Here is a 22540-nt window from a genome sequence, read left to right on the forward strand (position 1 = left end):
GTGTTTGAACAATGAACTCATTTTACGGCTAAAGTGGGACAATGAGGAGTGTCCATTGGATTCACAGGTATTACCATGTGCCTGTCATCTAGAAGAAGCTGGTATTATTATTATAAAATAGTGTACATATTGAAGACTCAGTTACGACACATCCTCTAATACAGCTTCCAATATATGGTGCAGTTTCCCTCACAAACACACTTGGGTCTGTAACTCAAGGTGTAGAAGTGAGAGTGGTTTCACTTACCATTATACCTAACTACCTATTTGAATAATGTTTGCTTCCATATGACATTTGTGCTTTGCTGGCCTAGAGGTATTAATACCCAAGGGATATTTCATGAGGGGACATAATAGTGATTTCACCAAAGTCAAGATTGCCATCAGACTATTTTGAGGTCTTGGGGTTACTGAATTAACAGGCAAGAAGGTGAGTTACTGAATCAATAAGTGATTGATCCTGATTATCAAATGGAAATGGGAGTTGCTGCTACATTATGAAGGCAAGAAAATATATTTAGAACCTAGGAGAACTTCTGGAAGTACCTTCCTTAATTGCTATATCCAATGGTAAAAGATAATAAAAACCATAGCAACACAATTCATGCAGGAATTCCATGTATTCATATCTCTCTGTAACAAAGATTTGAATCACCTAAAAAGGCAAAGAACCCCAACTATCTAAGGTGCTAAACAAAAATAAAGGAAAAATGGAAGAAGTGCTGGAAAAAATAATTGTAAGTGCCAATCAAAGGCTTTGTGATAAATTGTGGAAATTAGGATTATGATATCTATTTTCTTCATTGTGCTACTATGTCTTTATTTTCTTTACTCATTTATTTACATTTCCCCTACTACTTTATATAGTATGAGTGGTTAATTTTATTATTCAATCCTTGAATTACAGGATATTGTTTTGGGGATGTGATTTAAGTAGAAAAGGAATAAACATCACTCAGAAATAGCTGTAGAGACTGATGAGACTTTGGGTTTCCTCTTTTGGGAGTAAGTGTGTTTTAATCTGTATAAAGGCTAGTTTCATCGTGGCTGGAAGAACGTTACGGTTGCATCTGTTATTTGGGAGTTTAAGTCTCAACAGAATCGTGTTTATGAAAGTAGAATAGCCAAAGGTATAAATTGTAGTGGATATAGTGGATTGGCACCCAGAATGTATGTTAGCCTCTTTTTAAAGTACCTTCCAGAATGGCAGAGGCTGCAAAATTACAAAGTAGAATTTTTCAGACTTCCTGTATGTAGGATTCTGAATATAAATTCAATTCTGTCAATTAGATGCATTCACAAAAAACTTGAAAAATGGAAGTGAGGGTAGAGGCCATTTCTTTTCTGTTTTGGCTGATTGCTAGCCTAGACGGTATCTGTTTCTTGATCTCTGGATTGTATATAGTAACCAATTCCAATGGCAGCATCCTAATTCCCCACTTTCTTCATTTTAGTATACTGCTAACGCTTGTTCCCTTGGAAAGCCTATTTAGCTACGTCATTCTGAGAACCGTTCCTGAAGGCCCTGCCTAGAGGCTACTCATTCACCCCTATCACAACCGTATAGGTAACTAATTCTTTTTTTTTTAAAGAAAACATTTTTAATCTTACTGTACAGTACCTTGAAAAGTACAGTACAGTACAACAGCTGGCATACAGGGGCTGGCATTGAGCCAGCGAACACACATTCACATCTTTGAAAGTTTGCAGCTTGAAGGTTCGTATGTAGGGGACTTACTGTAGAGCGAAGTATACAGAAGAGATGAAAAAAACTTAAAATTTCACCACCCAGAAATTAAGATTATAATTTGCGTGTATCTTCCAAAGATGAAATGCACATGCATATATAAAGGTATATATTATTTTTACATCATTGGTATTGTGCTATTTATACATTTTCTCTTTCTTTATTTGCTAATTGTTAAGAGAATTTTCCCATTCCACTAATTTATCTTTAAACAGCATTTTTAAAAGCCGTATAATAGCCCATCATATGGATGTGCCATTGATTTATTTAGCCTGTCTCCTACTGTAGGTCAGGTCCTGGCTTCCAGCTTTCCAGTATTATAAATAACAAATATCCTTGTCCCCTAACTCTAGCCATTTGTTTTCTGTATCATATGATGTGGCATTTTTTTTAATAATGCAGAGGCCAATTGCATTTATTGAGCTACTGCTGGGTGTCAGCCTCTCTGCTTAGTGCTTTTCCTTTCACTTAGAAAGCCTCAGAGCCTCCTTGCAAATAGGGAACTAATTCTGCTTTAAATGTTTTTCTGTTTAAAATAGCCAGCAGAGCACAGAGGCAAGTGAAGAGAACACAGACTTCTCAGGTATTAAACTATTCCTTCAAGAGAAATACAGGATGTCAAATGAGCTAAACTAGAAGTTTACCCCATTGTTAAAATGGGGGTTCTTTACAATTTCTACCCAGCAGGATTTCATGATTTCTGTAGATCTGTGACTATTTCCCATCCTTTCCTCTTCTGAATGTGAGTTTTTATTGTAGTTATCCTTTCCTGATCCACCATCACATAATGGGTATGTGTATGTGTATGTGTGAGTGGAGAGGTGCATATAATATTTTTAAAAAATCTTGTAGGAGGCCAGACCACAGGAAGCCATATCTGGAAATGATGAAGAGGAATGCATTTCACTCACAAGTAGAGGACCTTGAGCTGTATAGAGTTACTAATGAGATTACATTAGGAAAAGAAACATGTTCTGTGTGTTATTAGAAGAGAGTACACAGGTTTGGGGGTTGCCAAAAGGGTGGATTGTATTAGAAACTATTAGTTGTTCCCAATATCCATTTCCTGCTTCTTCCACAATTAAAAACAAATTTTTTTAGTTGGACAAACAGGCAAGATAGACAGAATTCTAAGATCACCCACAAGATTCTTAACACTAGTGTACATACCCTGTATAACCCCTCGCCCTGAGTACGGCAGGATTTGTGAATGTGATGGGATTTCACTCCTGTGATTAGATTGCATTACATGGCAAAGGTGCAGGTATTTTGCAAGAACCTGAACCTGAATTAGCTTGGAAGCAGATTGTTCCAGTCAAGCCTCCAGATGAGAAGAGAGCCCAGCCAACACCTTCATTTCAACCTGGTGAGATCCTGAGCAGAGGATCCAGTGAAACCTTGCTAAGACTCCTGATCCACAAAAACTGTGAGATGATAAATATGTGTCAGGTTACGCTACTAAATTTGTGATTATTTGTTACACAAAAATAGAAAATGAGTAGAGGTACATATTTAAACATTATACTTCTAAACTTCTCTTGCAGTAGGTGTGGTCTGCGACTAAATTCTGGCCCGTCAGACAGGAGCTGAATTCAACTGTGCAACTTCTGAATCATTATTGTAAAGGTAAATAATGGCCATACTTTTAATTCTTTTGAATATATACCCAGTGGAATTGCTGGATCATATGGTAATCCTATTTTTATTTATCTATTTTTTCTGGTAAAAAATATATAACAAAATTTACTATCTTAACCACTTTTAAGTAGTGTTAACTATATGTACCTCATTGTGCAACAGATGTCTAGAAATATTTTCATCTTGCAAAACTGAAACTCTATACCCATTGAACAATGATTCCCTTTTCCCCGTCCCTCCCAGCCCCTGGCAATCACCATTCTACTTTCTTTTTTTTTTTTTTTTTTTAATTTTATTGCATTTTTATTTATTTATTTTATTTATTTTTATTTTTTTAAATATTTATTTTTGGCTGTGTTGGGTCTTCGTTTCTGTGCGAGGGCCTTCTCCAGCTGCGGCAAGTGGGGGCCACTCTTCATCGCGGTGCGCGGGCCTCTCACTATCGCGGCCTCTCTTGTTGCGGAGCACAGGCTCCAGATGCGCAGGCTCAGCAGCTGTGGCGCACGGGCCTAGCTGCTCCGCGGCATGTGGGATCTTCCCAGACCAGGGCTCGAACCCGTGTCCCCTGCATCGGCAGGCAGATTCTCAACCACTGCGCCACCAGGGAAGCCCCACCATTCTACTTTCTGTTTCTAAGAGTCTGACTACCTTATTTACCTCATTTAAGTGGAATCATACAGTATTTGTCTTTTTGCGACTGGCTTATTTCACTTAGCATAGTGTCCTCAAGGTTCATCCATGTTGTAGCATGTGACAGAACTCCCTTCCTTTTTAAGTCTAAATAATATTCTGTTGAATATATATACCACATTTGTTTATCCATTCATCTGTCGATGGGCATTTGGGTTGCTTCTGCCTCTTGGCTATTGCGAATATTGCCGCTATGAACATAGGTGTACAAATATATCTTTGAGATCCTGCTTTAAATTCCTTTGCATATATACCCAGAAGTGGGATGCTGGATCATATGGTACAGTAGTTCTATATTCAATTTTTTGAGGAACCTCCAATGATGTTCTCTACAGAAGTTGAATCATTTTAAACCCCACCAATATTGCACAGGATTCCAATTTCTCCATATCCTCACCAATACTTGTTATTTGGGGGAGTTTTTGATAGTAGCCATCTTACTGGGTATGAAGTAGAATCTCATTATGGTTTTGATTTGCAGTTCTCCAGTAATTAGTGACCTTGAGTGTCTTTTTCATATGCTTATTGGCCATTTGTATATCATCTTTGGCGAAATGTCTATTCAAGTCCTTTGCCCATTTTGTAATAGGATTATTTGACTTTCTGTTGTTGATTGGTAAGTACTCTTTATGTATTCTTAAAGTACTCTGGATATTGTTGTCCATGGTTTTGAATTCACATCCAGGAAAATATTGCCATTTCTTGATGCTAGCCTAACACATATTTTCTGCCTTGCAGAAATGCCTGGAGGATGGTGATCCACTTGTTGTAATGTGCAGGAAAAAAACACATCTAATTTTTCTTCCCTCACTTTTCATATGGACTGCTATTCTCCATGCACTTGAAGCCAGTCACCTTCTCTTTCTCAAAGGACTTCTCACAGTTTTTTATTTTCTCAGGACCCCCAATCTCCTTCCTGCTCCTGCATGACTACAAGTGTTGAGCTGGAGAAGGAAGACAGAGTCCATGTTAGTTCGCCATTTTGTCAAGAAGTGGAAGTCCCGACCTTTTTTATTACTTTCTTTGTGGTGGAAATAATTTGGTCTGATGGGGTCTAATCACAATTCCATGGGTGGGTTGGAGGTTAGGGGTTAATATGCTATATGCTCTCTGCTCTTTACAAGCAATATTAAATAGTGAGTAAGAGTGCTGGGAGAGAGAATTCTTATAAGAATTTTGCAGGTATATTGTATTGTGATAAACTTGTGAAATACAGCTTTCTTAGAAAAAATTGTAGAATGATTTAATGAAGAATACTAGTATAATTTGCTGATCCCATTTGCCTCCTGGAAAGCTGGGGGAGAGTCATTATTTTTAGGGGACTTCCAGAGCAAAGAAGAATTGGACCAAGATTATAGAAGTATACTAAGCAAAGGAAATTCTGTTACCAATCCTCAATGAACATTTAACTCAAAGGCCTGTTGTGAGGATTATATGAATTATTCATGAAGAAGCACAGCACAGTGATTAAGAAGATAGGCATCAGAGTTAAGTAGACTTAAATTGTACTTCAGGTGATCTTGAAATATTTAAACTTACAAAGCTTCAGAAATGTTTTACTCTGTAAAATAGGGATAATAATAATACCTTAACAATCAGATTCTTTAGAATTTTTTGAACCACTTCATGGAAAATACAGAAACTTTGCAATTACATAGTTCTATTTACAATGAACCCTTGACAGCCTTTATGCTCTGATTTTCATATATATTACATCTACATGCATTACAAACTCCACCAGAAAATGCTGTAAGTTTTGCTTTAAAAAGTGTTATGTATTTTAAATAAATTAAAAGGGAAAATAGTCTTTTATATTTATCCAGATAGTTCCCATTATTAATCTTCATCCTGAAAGTCCAAGTTTCCCTTGTTATCATTTCTCTTTAGCCTGAAGAATTTCCTTTAGTGTATCTTGTCGTGTGTGTCTGCTGGCAACACATTCTCTTAATGTCCTTCATCTAAAAATGTCTTCATTGCACCACCATCCTTGAAAGATGTTTCTGTGATATATATATATATATATATATATATATATATATATATGCAGTTTTACCGTTTTTTTTCTTTAAACACTCTAAAGATTTTGCTCTGCTGTTTTCTATCACTCATAATAATTGCTGGGAAACCTGTGACCCTTAGAATTGTGCTTCCCTGTATATTAATGTGTCATTTTTCTGTAGCTGCTTTTAAGATTTTTTTGGTTTTCAGCAGTATAATTATGATGTGTCTAGGCATAGTTTTCTTTGAATTTATCCTGTTTTATGTTTTCTGAGCATCTTGAATCTGTAAATTTATGTTGTTGGTCAAATTTTGGTAAGTTTTTTTGGCTAGTTTCTTTTTAAAAAAATTTTTTTTATTTATTCATTTATGGCTGCGTTGGGTCTTCGTTTCTGTGCAAGGGCTTTCCCCAGTTGCGGCAAGTGGGGGCCACTCTTCATCGCGATGCGTGGGCCTCTCACTATCGCGGCCTCTCTTGTTACGGAGCACAGGCTCCAAACGCGCAGGCTCAGTAATTGTGGCTCACGGGCCCAGCTGCTCCGCGGCATGTGGGATCTTCCCAGACCAGGGCTCGAACCCGTGTCCCCTGCATTGGCAGGCGGATTCTCAACCACTGCGCCACCAGGGAAGCCCCTGGCTAGTTTCTTTAAATAGTTTTCTCTGCCTAATTTTTTCTACTTCTTCTGGGCTCCAATTATTTGTATATTAGACCTTTTGATATTGTCCTATATGTCCCTTGGGCTCTGTTAACATTTTTTTCTCATGCTTTTTCATATTGGATAATTTCTATTGATTTATTCATTTCTGACATTTTTCTCTGTTAAGTCCATTCTGCTGTTAGGCCCAGCCAGTGAATCTTTTTATTTCAGGGACTGTATTTTTCTTAAAATTTCCATTTGAATCTTTTATATTTGATTCCTCTGCTGAGTTTTACTATCTTTTCATTGATTACAAGTGTATTGTCTTTTATTTCATTGAACATAGTTCAATATTAGCTGCTTTAAAGTCATTGTCTAATAATCCTAACATTTTTGTCATCTGGAATTTAGCTTCTCTTTACTTTTTCCTTTGACACTAGGTCTCACTTTCTTGGTACTTTTAATGTCAAGTAATTCTGAATTGTGTGTTTGGCATTTATGAACATTGTTTTAGAGCCTCTGGATTCTGTTTTATTTCTCTGCAAAGTACCAAGGCTTTTGTTTAGCAAGAAATTAACTTGGTTTGAAACAAACTGAAGATTCTGTTTTGCTTGTAGTGGGTAACAACTCAAATCTTGCTTCAGTTCTTTTAACTGGAAGAGTAGTAGGTTTTTTATCTGAGCTGCTTGCATTCTGCCTTTATGTTATTCAAATCAAACTAGGGTTTTTAAAAAACTTTTGTTTTTATTGAATGATTTTTAAAATTCTATAGTGCTTTACAATTTTCAAAAGTTTCACACAGATGATTCCATATAATAATATCATAATAACCCCCTTTTTTCCCCTACCCCTGTTGCCCCTCTCCCTTCCCTCTCCCCACTGATAACCAACCACGAATTTGTTCTCTATATCTGAGTCTGCTTCTTTTGTTGTTTTACTCACTAGTTTGTTGTATTTTTTAGATTCCACATATATGTGATATCATACAGTATTTATCTTTCTCCATCTGACTTATTTCACTTAGCATAATGCCCTGCAAGTCATCCATGTTGCTGCAAATGGCAAAATCTCATCCTTTTTTCATGGCTGAATAGCATTCCATTTTGTGTGTGTGTGTGTGTATACCACATCTTCTTTATCCGTTTATCTGTTGATGGACCCTTAGGTTGCTGCCATATCTTGGCAATTGTAAATAATGTTGCTATGAACATTGGGTGTATGTATCTTCAAATTAGTGTTTTTGTTTCTTTCAGCTATACACCCAGGAGTGAAATTGCATATGTCTGAGTTTTTATACAGAGTTTAGAGTCCCCCTCTCTGGTTCTCTGTTTTGGAATTCTTGCCTCATTCTCTAGCTGCCCTGGGCTTCTCAGGCCAGAAAGATAGTGGGCTTTCTATGATAGTTTTTGCCACTCTGAATTGCACCACAATTTTGATCTGTCCATAGGTCAAAGCCACCAGAAAATGGGAAACTCACTCTCTGTTGGTCACTAACTCCACATTTTGACTTTGCCTGCTTCTGTTCACTCTCTTGACCCCTCAGGGTTTCGTTTTTTCTTTTTCTTCTTTTTTGGATTTTTTCTAGAGTTTATAGTTTTTATCTGTAGAAAGGATACTATACAATGAACTCTATGTAGAGAAAAACAACCCATTGTATGGGTATTTTTAATGCCATGTTAGAAATGAGAAAACTGAGTCTTGGTGAAGCATCTTAATCAAAATCACAGAGCAAGTAAGTGACAGAATCAGGATTCCAATTCAGATTTTTCTGGTTCCAAAATCTGTACACTTAACATTACTGTTCTTTATTAATCATCAAATAGACTCATATATAAATTATTACATCATCAGGCAGATGGTTTCAAGTGCTCTATTAACACAGTGCTAAAAATGAACTGGGTAGTAGAAAGTACATGCGTCTCCCGTTCAAGGATTCATCAGTTTCTACTAAACTTAGCTTGGAAAATCTATGTCAAGGTTTCAGGTGACAGTGAGTCAGCATTTTGGAAGGCAGGTAGGGATGGAGAAGCAATAAGATTTTTTTAATGAATCACTGTAGATGTTTATTCTTGTCAAGTGTTCCTGACTACGTATTCTCTCTGCCTATCAGGGGAGTACAGTTCTCTTTAAAAATTATAGAAATAAAAACCATCAGTTACCATCCTGTCCCTGCCAAGCTGGAGAATGGAACAGAAAGGCCAAGTCTTTCTGCTTAAACACATATTCATTCATTGTAATAGGTACTACAGTTTATACTGAACACAACTAGGCTAGTTGTTCCTCTGGGGAATGTACTTGCAAGTTAATATTTCAATTTCACTGGCCCTATGCTTTAAGATTTTCTTAAAAACATCAGTTGTGGGGCTTCCCTGGTGGCGCAGCGGTTGAGAGTCTGCCTGCAAATGCAGGGGACACGGGTTCGAGCCCTGGTCCGGGAAGATCCCACATGCCACGGAGCAACTAGGCCCGTGAGCCACAATTACTGAGCCTGCGTGTCTGGAGCCTGTGCTCCACAACAAGAAAGGCCGCGATAGTGAGAGGCCCGCGCACCGCGATGAAGAGTGGCCCCCGCTTGCCGCAACTAGAGGGAGCCCTTGCACAGAAACGAAGACCCAACACAGCCATAAGTAAATAAATAAATAAATAAAATTAAAAAAAAAAATCAGTTGTCAGTATAAATTAAATATAGTTTAAATCAACATAATTCTATTTATCCTAGCAAGGAAGTGTTTTTTTTTTTAAATGACTCATTGTCTAATTTTTTCACAGAAATAATCTTTGCATACTTTTATACCACATACACGAGGTGACTGGGATTCAGTCTCTATCAGAAAAATTCATTTTATGGTATCCTTCCTATGGCATTCCTTTGTCCTCTGTAACAGAAAATTACCAGCAGAAGCATTTCTCCTTCACCCAGTTCTGGTTCTCTTATCATAGTTCTATCCCTCTACCCTCCCTTCCTGCCCTGCTTGGGAATTTGAGAGGACAGGGAAAGATTACTAAAAGTTTGCCCTCTGTCCAACACCACTGCATCCAATAGTATATGTGTCTAATCTTTTCACACAATTAACAGGTCCTTCCCCATTTCCTCTTTCATACTGTTTTTGTGTGGACAATGGATTAATGCCAAAGTGATTTTCCCCTTCAGACACTTCCAGACCACAGAGACTTTAATACAACTCACAGTGGGACTGAAAGTTTCAGCTTCTGTTCTAGTGCCCTTTCTACAATGCTGGGCCAGGGGTGCAACGGAAATAGAATGATAAACATTAACTTTTTCCCTACCTGTTTTATACTTTCTCTATTACCCTTCCCATACCAATCACTTGCTTACATCTCAGCCCTGCTTCCTGTATCTTCCCCTCCTACAGCCACTATTTTTGAAGTTGTATTAGAAACTGTTGATATACATTAGTCCATTCCATCCTAACAACCCTTACGGAGACAGTAGTAATACTACTTACATTTGACTATTTACTACGTATCAAGCATTATTTTAAGCATTTAACACGTATTAACTCATCTAATCTGTGAGGCTATTATTATTCCTATTTTAAAGATAAGGAAGCTGATGTTCCATGCCTTGAATTACACTGCAAATAACTGGCAGAGGCAGGATTTGAATCCATGCCTGACTAACTCTAAAGCAGCCTTTAATTATGAGTTAATGAACAACTATTTAATCATTATTATTATTTTTTAATCATTATTTTCAGCCCCTAATCCGGTGAACATTTTGCCATCTCATCTCTCATATCCTTATCCTTTACGCGTCCCTATGTTCTCTTCCTCCCTTCCTCATCCCCCACGTCCCTCTGCCCCCTCATCCTACTGTTTGCCCACCTTCCTTTATTACCCTGTCCTCCCACTTCCCCTGACCTCCACATTCCTGTCACAATCATCCCCGTCCTTAAGGTCCTTGTCTCTTTCTTCTCTTGAGACCCTCGTTCGTAATATTCCCTGTTCCCTCTCTCTTATTTTTAAAATGTCCCTTCCTGCCGCAGACTCCTGGTCCCTCCTGCCTCACGGAATCCCCTCCCCTCCGGTGCCGCCCCCTCTCTTTCCCATCGACCAGCGGAGGCACGGCGGTCACAGCGGGCGCGGCGCGTGGGGGCGCGGGGGTCACAGCGTGCGTGGCGCGTGGGGGGCGGGCGTCTGAGGGAGCCGCGGGGTCCTCCGGCTCCCCGGCAGCCCCCGCGCGCGGTGCAAGTTAGGGGAACATGGCCGCTTCCGGTCTCCCTCCTGGGCCGGCGCGGGCCTGACCGCGGCCCCTGCCTGTCGCACTCCGCCCTGCGTTTCTCCAGCCCAGCAGCCGCGGAGGTCGCTGCAGGCTTTCTCTCCCGCTGCCTCCGCCGCGCCATGGAGAAGAGCTCGAGTTGCGAGAGTCTTGGCTCCCAGCCGGCAGTAGCACGGCCACCCAGCGTGGATTCCCTGTCCAGGTAACCGGGACGCCCAGGGCCTCGCCCAGCGTCCGAGGGGGATGACGAGGGGCCGGGGCCACGCTGGATGGTGCCACAGCTCGCCGCCTCTGGTTCCAGAAGACTGCGCCGGAATTCCTTCCCTAGGACTGGAAACGTCTTCTTTCTCCCTCTCTGGGGGTTAGAGGCTGGGAAAGAGGAGGTTAAAACTCACTGCTTCTTTTTCGGCTCCTCTACCTTTTGTATTCCGGGGTCGTTTTATCCGCGGTTGGGGAAGCCCCGGTTCATTACATTCTCTAATCTTTCATTCTTAATTCATTTTTTGGATAGCCCTCCCCCCATTTCCTCCCTGCCTTTCTCTCTTGACCACTCTTTCCAAAATCATCCTCCAGTGTTTTTTCCATCCGTCTTTAAGTCTTTGCTTTTCGGTTTCTTGCCGACTCTTTCCTCTCTTTCTCTTCGCTTCACTTATCTCTTTTACTATTTTCCTTACATTCTGATCTCCACCCCCGCCCCCGCCTTCCCCCCCCCCCCCCAACTTTGCTTTAAAATGTAAGTAAAACTACCCGCCACTGTGCTTTTCTGCTCTGAATCTTTCAGTTGAAAGTCATTATTCCCGAGTAACTAATGAGTGGTAGTTTTCTTCCTTCTTGGGCTACCGGTTCTCCAGGTTATTTCTCTTGTACCAGACGGGATTTTGAGGAGGACTTTACTATGCAGCTTTGCAGAGAGCTGTTGTGAATGTTAACTACACGTGTTTCAGACGCAGTTTTTTCCTTTGGTTTTAAAATAGTGATTTAAAATTTTATTAAGAAATAATTGGAAGACCTGTATTTGTTATATGGCCACAATGAAATCAGGTTCTTTTCCATTGAAAAATAGTCTAGTTGTTATTAGAGACTTATTAGATACTAAACCGCTGTGAAAACACACTATTTTCATTTTTTCCTGTGAATAAATTGAAGTTGCTCTGTCTCTTTTAATTCATTTTGGATTCTGCTAGATATGGGTGATACTGCCATTTTTTTTCCTGTTGCTGTTTGGGACCTCATTGGGAAATCATTAGCTGATCCCACCGTTCTAAATTAGATTCTCTTAAATGCGTTCATAGCAACCTGCCCACGCTTTTTTCAGAGTCCTTAACAAGCACAGTGTAATTTTTGGTTTAATTGTCTTCTCTACTAGGCTATAAGCTACTTGCGGACAAGGATCGTATTCATCTTCATATCACCAGCATTAAACAGAGACCCTGCCTGTCAGAGGTGCTTAATAAATGTTTTTTTTTGAATTTGTATATTGAGTTATCCAGGAGAGAAGAACTTTTCTTTGTGTTTGATTATGTACAGTGTACATTTGTTTCAAGTAATTTTTAGGTTTATGTTTATTACTTGGAAATTTAGAAAGCTGGGGATTTACACTCAGCTGTAAAATCATTCAGAAAACAGGTTGGAAAATTACAATTTTATGGGAGAATTATGAATGACAACTATGGCCCAGGATAGAATGTAAAGAACACAAATGAGGCAACTAGTAATCTCATCCAAGGGAGAGGATTTGGAACCACAGGAAGCAGCATAGTGTTGTTAGAAAGAAAGTACTGGAAATCAGGAGGCTCAGGCTCTTTTAAAGTCCTAGGCTCAGCTAATGATTTGGCCTGTATCATTTAACCTTTCCAGTCTGCAGTTTTTTCATCTTTTGAAATAAGGGGGTTGATCTAGAAAACCTGTAAGGTCCTGTGGAGCTCTAAAATTCTTTATCTTAATGATAATACTTGATGATAATAACCTTTGTTATGAATTTTTGCAATTACACTAAATAGATGTCTGTTAGTGTTACAAACTAATGTACATACCTGTGCCACTTAAGCACAATTATTTTCTAAAAAAAAAAAAAGCCCAGCAACTTTAAAGTTTATATATATATATATTTTTTTAACTTCTTAATGAAACATTATGTTACATATAAATTTGAGAAGATTAAGAACTCCTTGAATTTTGACTAGAGTATTAGCTTCATCCTCTCCAGACTAAAATATAAGTATGACTCTACTTTCACAGGAAAATGCCAGCTTTCATTCCTCTTCTCTAGAAGGTGGAAAAATAACATTTATTGATTGTCTACTGTATACAGTCCACCCTGCTAAATTCTTTCATATCTTTTATTTCATGAATCATAACACCTGTTTGTGGCATTCTCTTTAATCAACATTATAGAAAAGCTGCATTGTAGACAGTTGTTAGAAAGCTTAATTTTAAACTTAATTTAGGGTAACAGTCACAGATGATTCTAGTACACGGGGGGCGGGGGTGGACAACTGTTACAAAAGCAATGTTAAGTGGCTACCCAGATTAAGTTTATTACTTTTGTTAGCCTATAGTAAAGCAAAATATTGGTGTTTGAACTGTATTATCTCAGCCTTTTGCAGAAATCTCACCCTTAAATTGTAGTTATGCTTTTGTTTTATACAATTAGGAAATTTTCATTTTCAAATTTTCAATTAGGAAATTGCCTTGTGAAATTGTTTTGATATCTCCTGTAGAATAATAGTTAATACTGTTCAGTGTGTTACAGATTGTCTTTTACACATTCGATTAACAAATTTCTGTTGAGTTTAGTTCAAAGGAAAATTGTTTATGCAAAAAATTATGTATATTTCCTATTTGTTTGAAAATGGAAACTATTAACGCATCTTCAGTTTGGCAAGAGACTTCAGTCAGATTTATAACTGAAGTTGGTAGTATACTCATCTTTAATTTCTTCAAGTACTTCTATTAGGTGAATTCAGTTTAAATATTATGTTTAAATGTGTTAATTTGTAAAATGTTTTACACTCTTCTGGGAAGTAGGAAGAATATAAATCTGAAAAATAGTACTGTAACCTATGTGGTTGCCCATTGTTTTTTGGAAAATGACACACTCCATTTAAGTTGGGTGACTGGCTCTTGTGGGATCTGTAGTTCACACTAAGCATATATTGAGTCTTGATATCTATATATCTACTGTCTGTATGTATCTATAAATCTGTAGTCAGCTCAGGATTGCTATTGCTCTAGCTTTGCCTTCTAGGTCATCTTAGGCCTGATATCTTTGATCACAGAAGAACAGTTTCATTCTTAATATGATGTTCACATAGCAGTTTCCTAATCAGCTGTATATGATTAGGAATTATGTCATCTTGCATCCTTACAAAAAGTAATTTTCTTTGGTGAGTCCTGCTTGGTATTGTCTACTTAAGTGAGCTGTTCAGCAGCTCTTGTATATCCTGCTATTGTCCATTCATCACACGTGTCCTGCCCCGCAGAGAGAGAGTTGTGAAAAAATTCACTTCAGCACACTGTTTATCTGGCTGTATTCCATAATTTTCTTCTTGTTGGTTTTGCTCTGATTCTTGTGTAGGATATTGATAAAACAATACTGTAGGCTGGATATGGTAGCTAGGGTAGGCCTGAGCCTTAGAATTGTAGAAGTTACACAGCACAATTTGACACTATATTGGTACTATTCTGCCTTCTTAGTCTGGTTTTCCATTTTGTACACTGTTATAAAATGTACTGCTTAAGTGAGTTTCTTTGATTACTTTTTGCATTGCATAATCACATGCTAATATATCTAGTGCTGAATATGTGCCCAGTGAATGATTGAATAAAGAAATGTTGACTGAATGTTCACCACTTGTCTTATTTGCTGTTTCTATTCAAAGAATTAAAAAGGGTTTTCTTATGTGGAATTTGGCCTGTAAAGTCACAACTTCAGGTTCAAGCTGGGAAGTTACCCTTGCATGAAGCCTCCTGACACCCTGAGCTATTTTATTGGCTGCATTATCTTTTCTGTGCCCACTCCTATATGTCTTCACAACATTGTTTCCTTAGCCTACCGGATTTTCCATCTGTCTTGATTACTTTGGTCTCTTTCTCTCTAATTTATTTTGTCAGTCATTTTATTTAATGTATATTTCTTTCATCCTATATATATCCTCATTTTCTAATTACTCTGGGCACCACTTGTTTGTCTCAGATGATTTTGGGTTATCAGTTGATTTCTAGTCTGTATATTCATTAGTATTTATGAGCATTCTGTATTTATGTTTAGCTTAGATTAAAAAAAAAATCAGAGGGGAGGTGCACATAATGTAATCAAAAAAGTAGCTCCAACTAATTAGATTTTTGAATTGCATGTCTTCCTTAAAATTATCATCATTCGAAAACAGTAGATCCTGGATTTCTGTTTCCATGAGTTTTGATGGTACTCATAGCCTGAAGAGGTAGGAGAGTTTTTAAGATTTCTAAAATACATTTTGTCATAAGGTCTCATTTCTAGTTTCAGCCCCAAGGTTACTTAGAGGTGATGTAAGTAGGAAATATCCTTTTAGGTTGTTTTTTCAGTAGTGGTGATGGATTTGTATCCAATCACACATTCTTACCAATACTCCTTTTGACTCTTGGCATGTCTTCTGAGGCAGCTGGCCTGATTGGTGGTAGAAACTATAGCTACAGAACAAAGTGAAGCTGATAGGTTGACTCTTCAACCTTGGCCTTATTATTAACACCTTGCATCAGACATGGAACATTTTGGTAGCCTAAAAATTACTTATTTTGGGTTTCATTATAACAGGACCCTAAAAGAACCTTAAAGTTCTGTTAGATAAGATCCAGTATTCTTGTGAACTAATCAGTAATTGTATATATTTTTCTGGAAGAACATTTAAATTACTTACCAATCAAAAGTGTACAAGTTAATACTAAAGCTGAGACTGGGTCCTGTGTATGTTTTATTCATTCTTCCTTATGCTATCATCAATAGTCTTCTATTAATATAAGTCAGTAGTTCCAGGACAGTAGCATCAACATCCCTTGGGAATTTGTTAAAATACAGATTTCCTGGGCCTACCTCAGATCTAACTGAATCAAAAACTTTGAGGGTGGAGACCACAGTTTGTATTTTAGCAAGACCTCCAGGTGACCCTGATGCATGCTGAAGTTTGAGAACCATTGTCTTGGGTCTTTTCCTGATTGTTGCCTAGCAACTCCATCAATATTAGTTGAAATGGACTAGGTTAAGGTCTGTGTTAGAACTACTGTAAGCCTATTACTTGAGAGCACTTTTGTAAAAATATCGACTGAAGTAGTGAGAGGTAAAAGTCATCTCTTGTGGATTTATTATATCTCGCTCTTTGGAAATTTCCTGAGCTCTTTTCTTTCATAGCCACAAGAAAGAACACCAAATCAAGAATATATGTTTTAGGCTTTTCTTAAAAATAGATCCTTGGTGAGATGCATTAGTGGTAACATACATATTAAAAAAGTGTTATAAAGAATTCCAGGAGGCCATCACCTGAACCAATAAAGGATTATGCCCAAGGGAAGGAAATAACCCAGATACAGATGTTCAGTAAGCAGTGAGTTTATTTTGGAAAGCTGCCAGTTAATGCTATTGTATTCAGATTCATCAGGGACAAAGGTTGCATGTGATTCAGGACTTGACCATTCTCTAGATTAGTATAGAATATTTTCTCTTTTTTTTTTAAATTTATTATTATTATTATTAATTTTTATTTATTTATTTATTTATGGCTGTGTTGGGTTTTCGTTTCTGTGCGAGGGCTTTCTCTAGTTGCAGCAAGTGGGGGCCACTCTTCATCGCGGTGCGCGGGCCTCTCACCATCGCGGCCTCTCTTGTTGCGGAGCACAGGCTCCAGACGCGCAGGCTCAGCATTTGTGGCTCACGGGCCTAGCTGCTCTGCGGCATGCGGGATCCTCCCAGAACCAGGGCTCGAACCCGTGTCCCCTGCATCGGCAGGCAGATTCTCAACCACTGCGCCACCAGGGAAGCCCCGAATATATTCTCTTTTTAGAGGAAGTTAGTTTTGAATAGGTAAAGCACTTGCCGTCTCTTGGCCTACTCTGATTTAGTTAAATCAGTGGATAGGATTAAAACTATTGAGAGGTGATATGGGTAGGGAGTGATTTTATAAGCCTGCATTCCACAGGAAGTCAGGTTAAAAACGGAACTATATAAAATGAAAAGATTGATACAAGGTTCTTAAAATTAAAGGGACTAGAGAAGATGCCCTCTTAATGAAAAGAATAACCTCAGTTCCCTTTCCTGTAGCTTTATTACACAGAACTGACTGTGCTTATCCCTCTTAATGTGTTTCTCTATATGTACCAATGTTGTCATCACTATAGACCACTAACGAGCAAGCTTCATAATTCTTCCCCTGGCCAAGTACATAGTACCCATGCAGTAATTGCTGATGAACTTTTCTTCTTTCAAAGACTCTTTACTGGGTGTGATTAGCTCTTGGCCTCTTTAAGTACTTTTTAGTCTATATTAAATAAGTGCAAATGCTATGTTTTCAATATAATAAAAATTAACTTTTAAAATGTTTCAACCTATACACTTCAAAAAACCTAAATACACTTACTTGGAAAACTCTTCTTCTTTATTATTTTTTTAAAGTTAGGATTTAGGCTTAGAGTATAACAGAAAACCCAAACTAACAGTGGCTTAAAACAGATAATTTTGTGTTTTTTTCCCCCATGGTAAAAGCCTGGAGATAGTTAATACAGATCTGATATAGTGGATATAAAGTATCAAGGACACAGACTCTTTTTAACTTAGTGTATGTTACATTCCAGTGTTACCTCAAAAACTGAAATTGCTATTGCAATGCTTTACCCATTGGATCTTCATTAGTCGAAAGGAAGGAGGAAAGGAAGAAGAAAGGCATGTTCCTCTATGTAAAGGATACTTTTTGTTTGAAGTCACATACCGCCTTGAAGCTTACATCCGGTTGGCCAGATCATGGTCCCATGGCCATACCTAGCCACAACGGAGGCTAGGATACGTAGTCTTTTCTGGGAGGCTTTATTCTGAGCTGGAAATTGGAGGTCTATCTTTAAGGAATAGGAGAGAATGGGTATTGGAGATAGTCAACAACTTCTCCCACGTATACACATAAATCATCTTAAAGCAAGGAAAATATTTTTCAGTTCAAGTGTACAACACTTAACTTATGCCAAAGGCATTCTTAGATTTGCCTGCAATGACCATAATAGAAAATGCTCGGAAAGAGAGAGATGATATATTGTAGCCGACTGAAAAAGAGAACTGTATCTTGGAATGCTCTAAACTTTTAAGCTTTTTACTTTTTTTTGTTTGTATTATCTTGGGCCAGATTTTTATAATCTTAATCTAGGACTATAAAATAAAGGGGATAGACTTATTAATTACCAGGTCATTAAGTGAAAGGCAAATAGAAATCAAATGAGGAATGATCAGCTATGTTATTTCATTTGAAGAGCTCAAGGAGTTGCCTGGTAAAGTAGTGGTGGTATGAGGATGATGGCCTGCACTGATTATTCCTCTGCAGTTTGGCGTTCATTCTCAAGCCATGTGTCCATGTGTTTTATCTCCCCCTAGAATATTGCATCAGGTCATACTTAGGTATTTTCTCTCATTTCAGTTCAAAAGCTTTGGTCTTCATAAGAGAACTAAAGCAGGCCATTTTGGGCCATGTTAATTTATGAATGCTTTTGCCAGTATCTTGTGTTTATTTTTACATCATCGACCTAAAGGTTTGATTGAAAATTCAGAGAAATCAGTGTTTTATACATTTTTGTGTCATCTAACTTAAATATTAATATTTTAAGTATGTAATGTCAAACAGAAGGAGTTCAATCATTTGGAGATAAGTAGAGGAGGGTAGAGGAGTCTCTTCTGGGTTGATACAGCATTATTCATTGTGCTCATAGGGTTTAATAGGCATGAGTTACAAATATATCCATCTCCTTTCTTAACAGAATTGCTATTACTGAAAACAGCAAGTGAATAGTTGTTCAACTAGGACTTTGTTAGGAGGTTGTGTATTAGCAAAAGGTGTAATAACTTTGGCTGATGATGGGCTAGTGATGATGAACCTTAATTTTCTTGAGTTGAGCCAGGAAATGCAGCAAAGCTCAAAAATAAAATTTTAATATGATATGAATGTCCTCTGTTACTAGTATTGGATAATACTCTTCCATTATAACCAAAGGCAGTACCTAAAAATATGAACATCTGAGATAAGCTTTGCCTTTCAAGTGGTAGAAAGTTGTTGTAGTAAACAATTAATAGTATTAATATCAACAGTCCCAATAATAATAATATAAATAATAGCACTTAACATTTATTGAGTGCGTACTATATGCTAGGCATAGTGGTAAATCCCTTATATGCATTTTCTCATATAATCCTCATAACTGTATAAAATAAACAGTATTATTGTTTCCATTTTACAGATGAGAAAACTGAAGATTAGGGAGAGCAGTTTGACATTTGAACCCAAGTCATGTTTAACTTCAGCATCTTCTGTGCTGTAATGAACTCATCATACCTGACGATCTGGTGCCCCAGCTCCAGGGCAAAACTTGGTAGTTAAGGGCAGTCCCAGGGCAGGTCAGTTGGGTTGTCTTGATGAGGAAATGAGTTTCCTTGACCAGCTATACTGCTGAGCAGGAGAAGGATAAGGTACACAATACATTAGTGAATTCAGAATGTCCGTCTTTGGAGAGAATTTTCTCTAGCTTTGAATGTTTTTTTCTTCTGACAGAAAATAGGATTTTTTTTTTCTTTGCCTGATGATTAAGAGGATAGTATCATTTTCATTCAGAAGAATAGTTTTACATTTTGAACATCAGATAAATAATAAAGCAAGTAAACATGATGCCAAAGCCTCTTCCCAACCCTCCCTCCCCTGTAGGCTTTACAGAATACTTTAGAATACTTTACTGTAGGGTTCCTTAAATATCTGAATTCCCCTAAGTTCCTTTGTGTTTATTTACAGTTAATGTGTTAAGAGCCATTGACATTTGAAGATCATCAGAAGTGAAGATAAAACATCTCAAAAATTATAATGTAAGTGAATGGGAAAATGGAAATAAAAAATGGACAGAAGGGAATATTGCCAACAATATTTCTGCAATTCATATATTACCCCAAATGCAATTTATGCATATGACTAACCAGTAACTTCAAACTTTAGTCCCAGTTCCAAGTCCTAGTTCTTAAAATTCTATTCTCTTCTACCTAGGGAAAACAGTCACTAAGTTTTAGTCATCAGTAATTTTCCATTAGGATTCTTTTGGCTTCCATGTACTGTTTTTTGCTTTTTTCTCCTTAGTACTTTGCACTTTGACAAGGGCTGATGTTGTATTTAAAATTGTATGTGTGTAGAGACTGAGGTCTTCGCTTTCTAGCTGCTGATGTATGTTTTGCACAGTTTTAATTTTACTATCGTTCTGTATGTTTCTTAGGCAGAACTATGACCAGTAAGCTAGCTAGCCTCCTCCCTGCCTTCCCTTCTGTCTTAACCAGCTCCCTTCCTTCCTTTCTTACTCTCTGTAAGTATTTGTTTAACATAGATTATATCCTGAACGTTGAGCTAGATCCAGAATTCCTAAGACCTTGTTTCTGAAATAAGTTATGTCATCTTGCTATGTCATCTTTTTATACAGTTGGTGCATTAGAGATCATGTAGTTAATTTCTCAAGTGTGGCTGAGGCCCGCCTGTACATTTCAGTCACTTGTGGTGCTTGGTGAGCACTTAGCTTCCTGGGTTCCAGGCCAGACATTCTGAATCGCTGGGAGTGGGCCCAGGAGTCTCTACTTAAAGTGAGAACCCCACCGATCCAGTTACTTTTTGGATTCTATACAGCTCTGTAAGTTTGCAGTTGAGGGAACAGACCTAGAGAAGTTTAATAACTTTACCCAAAGGCACCATAAGTGTTAGAAGGCCAGGAATGGTTGGTGGTGTTTTCTCCAAAGTCACGGAGATATTTAGTGCCAGAAGTGATCTGCCGACTCCTAGACTTCAAGTCACGTTGTGGGTTTTATTAGGCCAGACAGCGTATATATATATAAAATCATAGGCAGTTCATCACTGTTCCTGAAAAAAGTAACTAAAAAAATAACTGAAGAACATCAACTGTTTGTTTCTTCATCTTTAGTCAGTTATATGACTGGTTCTAACTTTGAAATCACTGGGGTTAGGGGGGAACCCCTGGTAGTCCAGGAAGAGGAAAAAAACCTTTTATTCCCCCCATGGCACTATCCCTACTTGGTCTTTAAATTTTATGCTTCTGAAAAGGAAGGATCTGATTTCCTTTTTGAATGATGGTAGCTAGCATAGTGCTTTGCAAATAGTAGGTGCTCGATAAATAGTATGAACAGGTTACTGTTAAAACTTTGTTTTTTTCCTTTGTATTCTATAAGCTACTATTAGGAGTGGTTTTATTTGCTTTGTACAGAAGCTGATACTTTATATACCAAGCCAGAGACCTTAAATAATTGAAGTCATTTATATTTATGATACTCCATTGTTGTAGTTGATATTCACAATATCTCTGAGGGACTAAATTATTCTAAAGTATTTTCTGAACTATATGTATTTGAATTAATTTTAGTGTTGTATGTGTATTTTATATTGTATTGTGTATGGTATATTGATAGTTACTGAATTGTAAACTTACATTAGTAAATGTCGTTATCCAGTTTTCTTTGAAATATTCTGTAACTCTCAAATTAACAACTGAGTTTAACTATAAAATGCTATTATTCAATTTTCCGGAAATTTTGGTACATGTTTTAACTGTAAGATTTTTAAAAAGACATTTTAAAATCACATATTCATTTCTAATAAGCTGTATTTTTGTAATTTAAAATTTTCTTCCCATCAAATATATTTTTTTTGCTCTTTTTGTAACCACAGACTTAAAATTGTAAATATGGTGGTTCCAAAAAAGAGTCTTATCATGCAGTATAATTCCTTCATTGTATTTCTTGATACTTTCTTAGGCCTGTGTTTTTCAGTTCGGATTCTGCTTCTTAACTATGACTCTGGATGAGTCCCTTGATTTCTCTGAGCCTGATTCCCTTATCTGGAAAAAGGGTAAAATGATACTTGCTGTCCTATTTTTACAGAATCGTTGTGAGACCTAAATATGATGATTTATGTTGATGACAATAATTTAAAAGAATAGTTAATGCCTGTGTAGTGTGTACCATGTAGTAGGCACTGTTTTAAGTATTTTACATATATTCATTTAATTCTCATAACAGTCCTGTGAGGTATAAGAATTATCATTATCCTCACTTTATAGATGAGGAGTCTGAGGCACAGAGAGGTTAAGTAACTTCCTTGAGGTCACAACAGGGTGGTAGAACCAGAATTTAGTACCAGGCAATCTAGCCCCAGAGATGGTAATATGTATGGAAGATAAATGTGTGTGAGAGCTCTTTGACATTTGTAAAGGGCTGTGCTAACGTGAAGTATTATTATTCTAAAAGTACTTTAAAAGAGAGATGTTTTCCTCATCCTTTTTATACAGATAGAGGAAAAAAAGGCAAAAACAAGCAAGAAAAAATAACCA

The 22540-nt window shown here is 37.5% G+C and overlaps 1 protein-coding gene across 4 annotated transcripts in view; it reads left to right on the forward strand.

The window, feature by feature from the left end:
• The first annotated feature begins 10794 nt into the window (after positions 1 to 10794).
• The window catches only part of MTMR2 (myotubularin related protein 2), a 108664-nt gene continuing 96918 nt past the window's right edge, over positions 10795 to 22540 (forward strand). Inside the window, exons 1-2 of one of the 4 annotated variants that reach the window (XM_068555094.1) lie at positions 10977 to 11153; positions 12318 to 12394. Coding sequence is in view for 1 of the 4 variants with exons in the window: in XM_068555093.1 (XP_068411194.1) it covers positions 11074 to 11153 (80 nt within the window). In the remaining 3 variants the exon portion in view is untranslated. Of the gene's footprint in view, positions 11154 to 12317; positions 12395 to 19956; positions 20028 to 22540 lie in introns of those variants that run through there. The other 3 variants (XM_068555090.1, XM_068555091.1, XM_068555093.1) reach the window with 3 other exon arrangements.

This window comes from Eschrichtius robustus, chromosome 11 (genome assembly GCF_028021215.1).
Source record: "Eschrichtius robustus isolate mEscRob2 chromosome 11, mEscRob2.pri, whole genome shotgun sequence".
NCBI classification, from domain to species: domain Eukaryota; kingdom Metazoa; phylum Chordata; class Mammalia; order Artiodactyla; family Eschrichtiidae; genus Eschrichtius; species Eschrichtius robustus.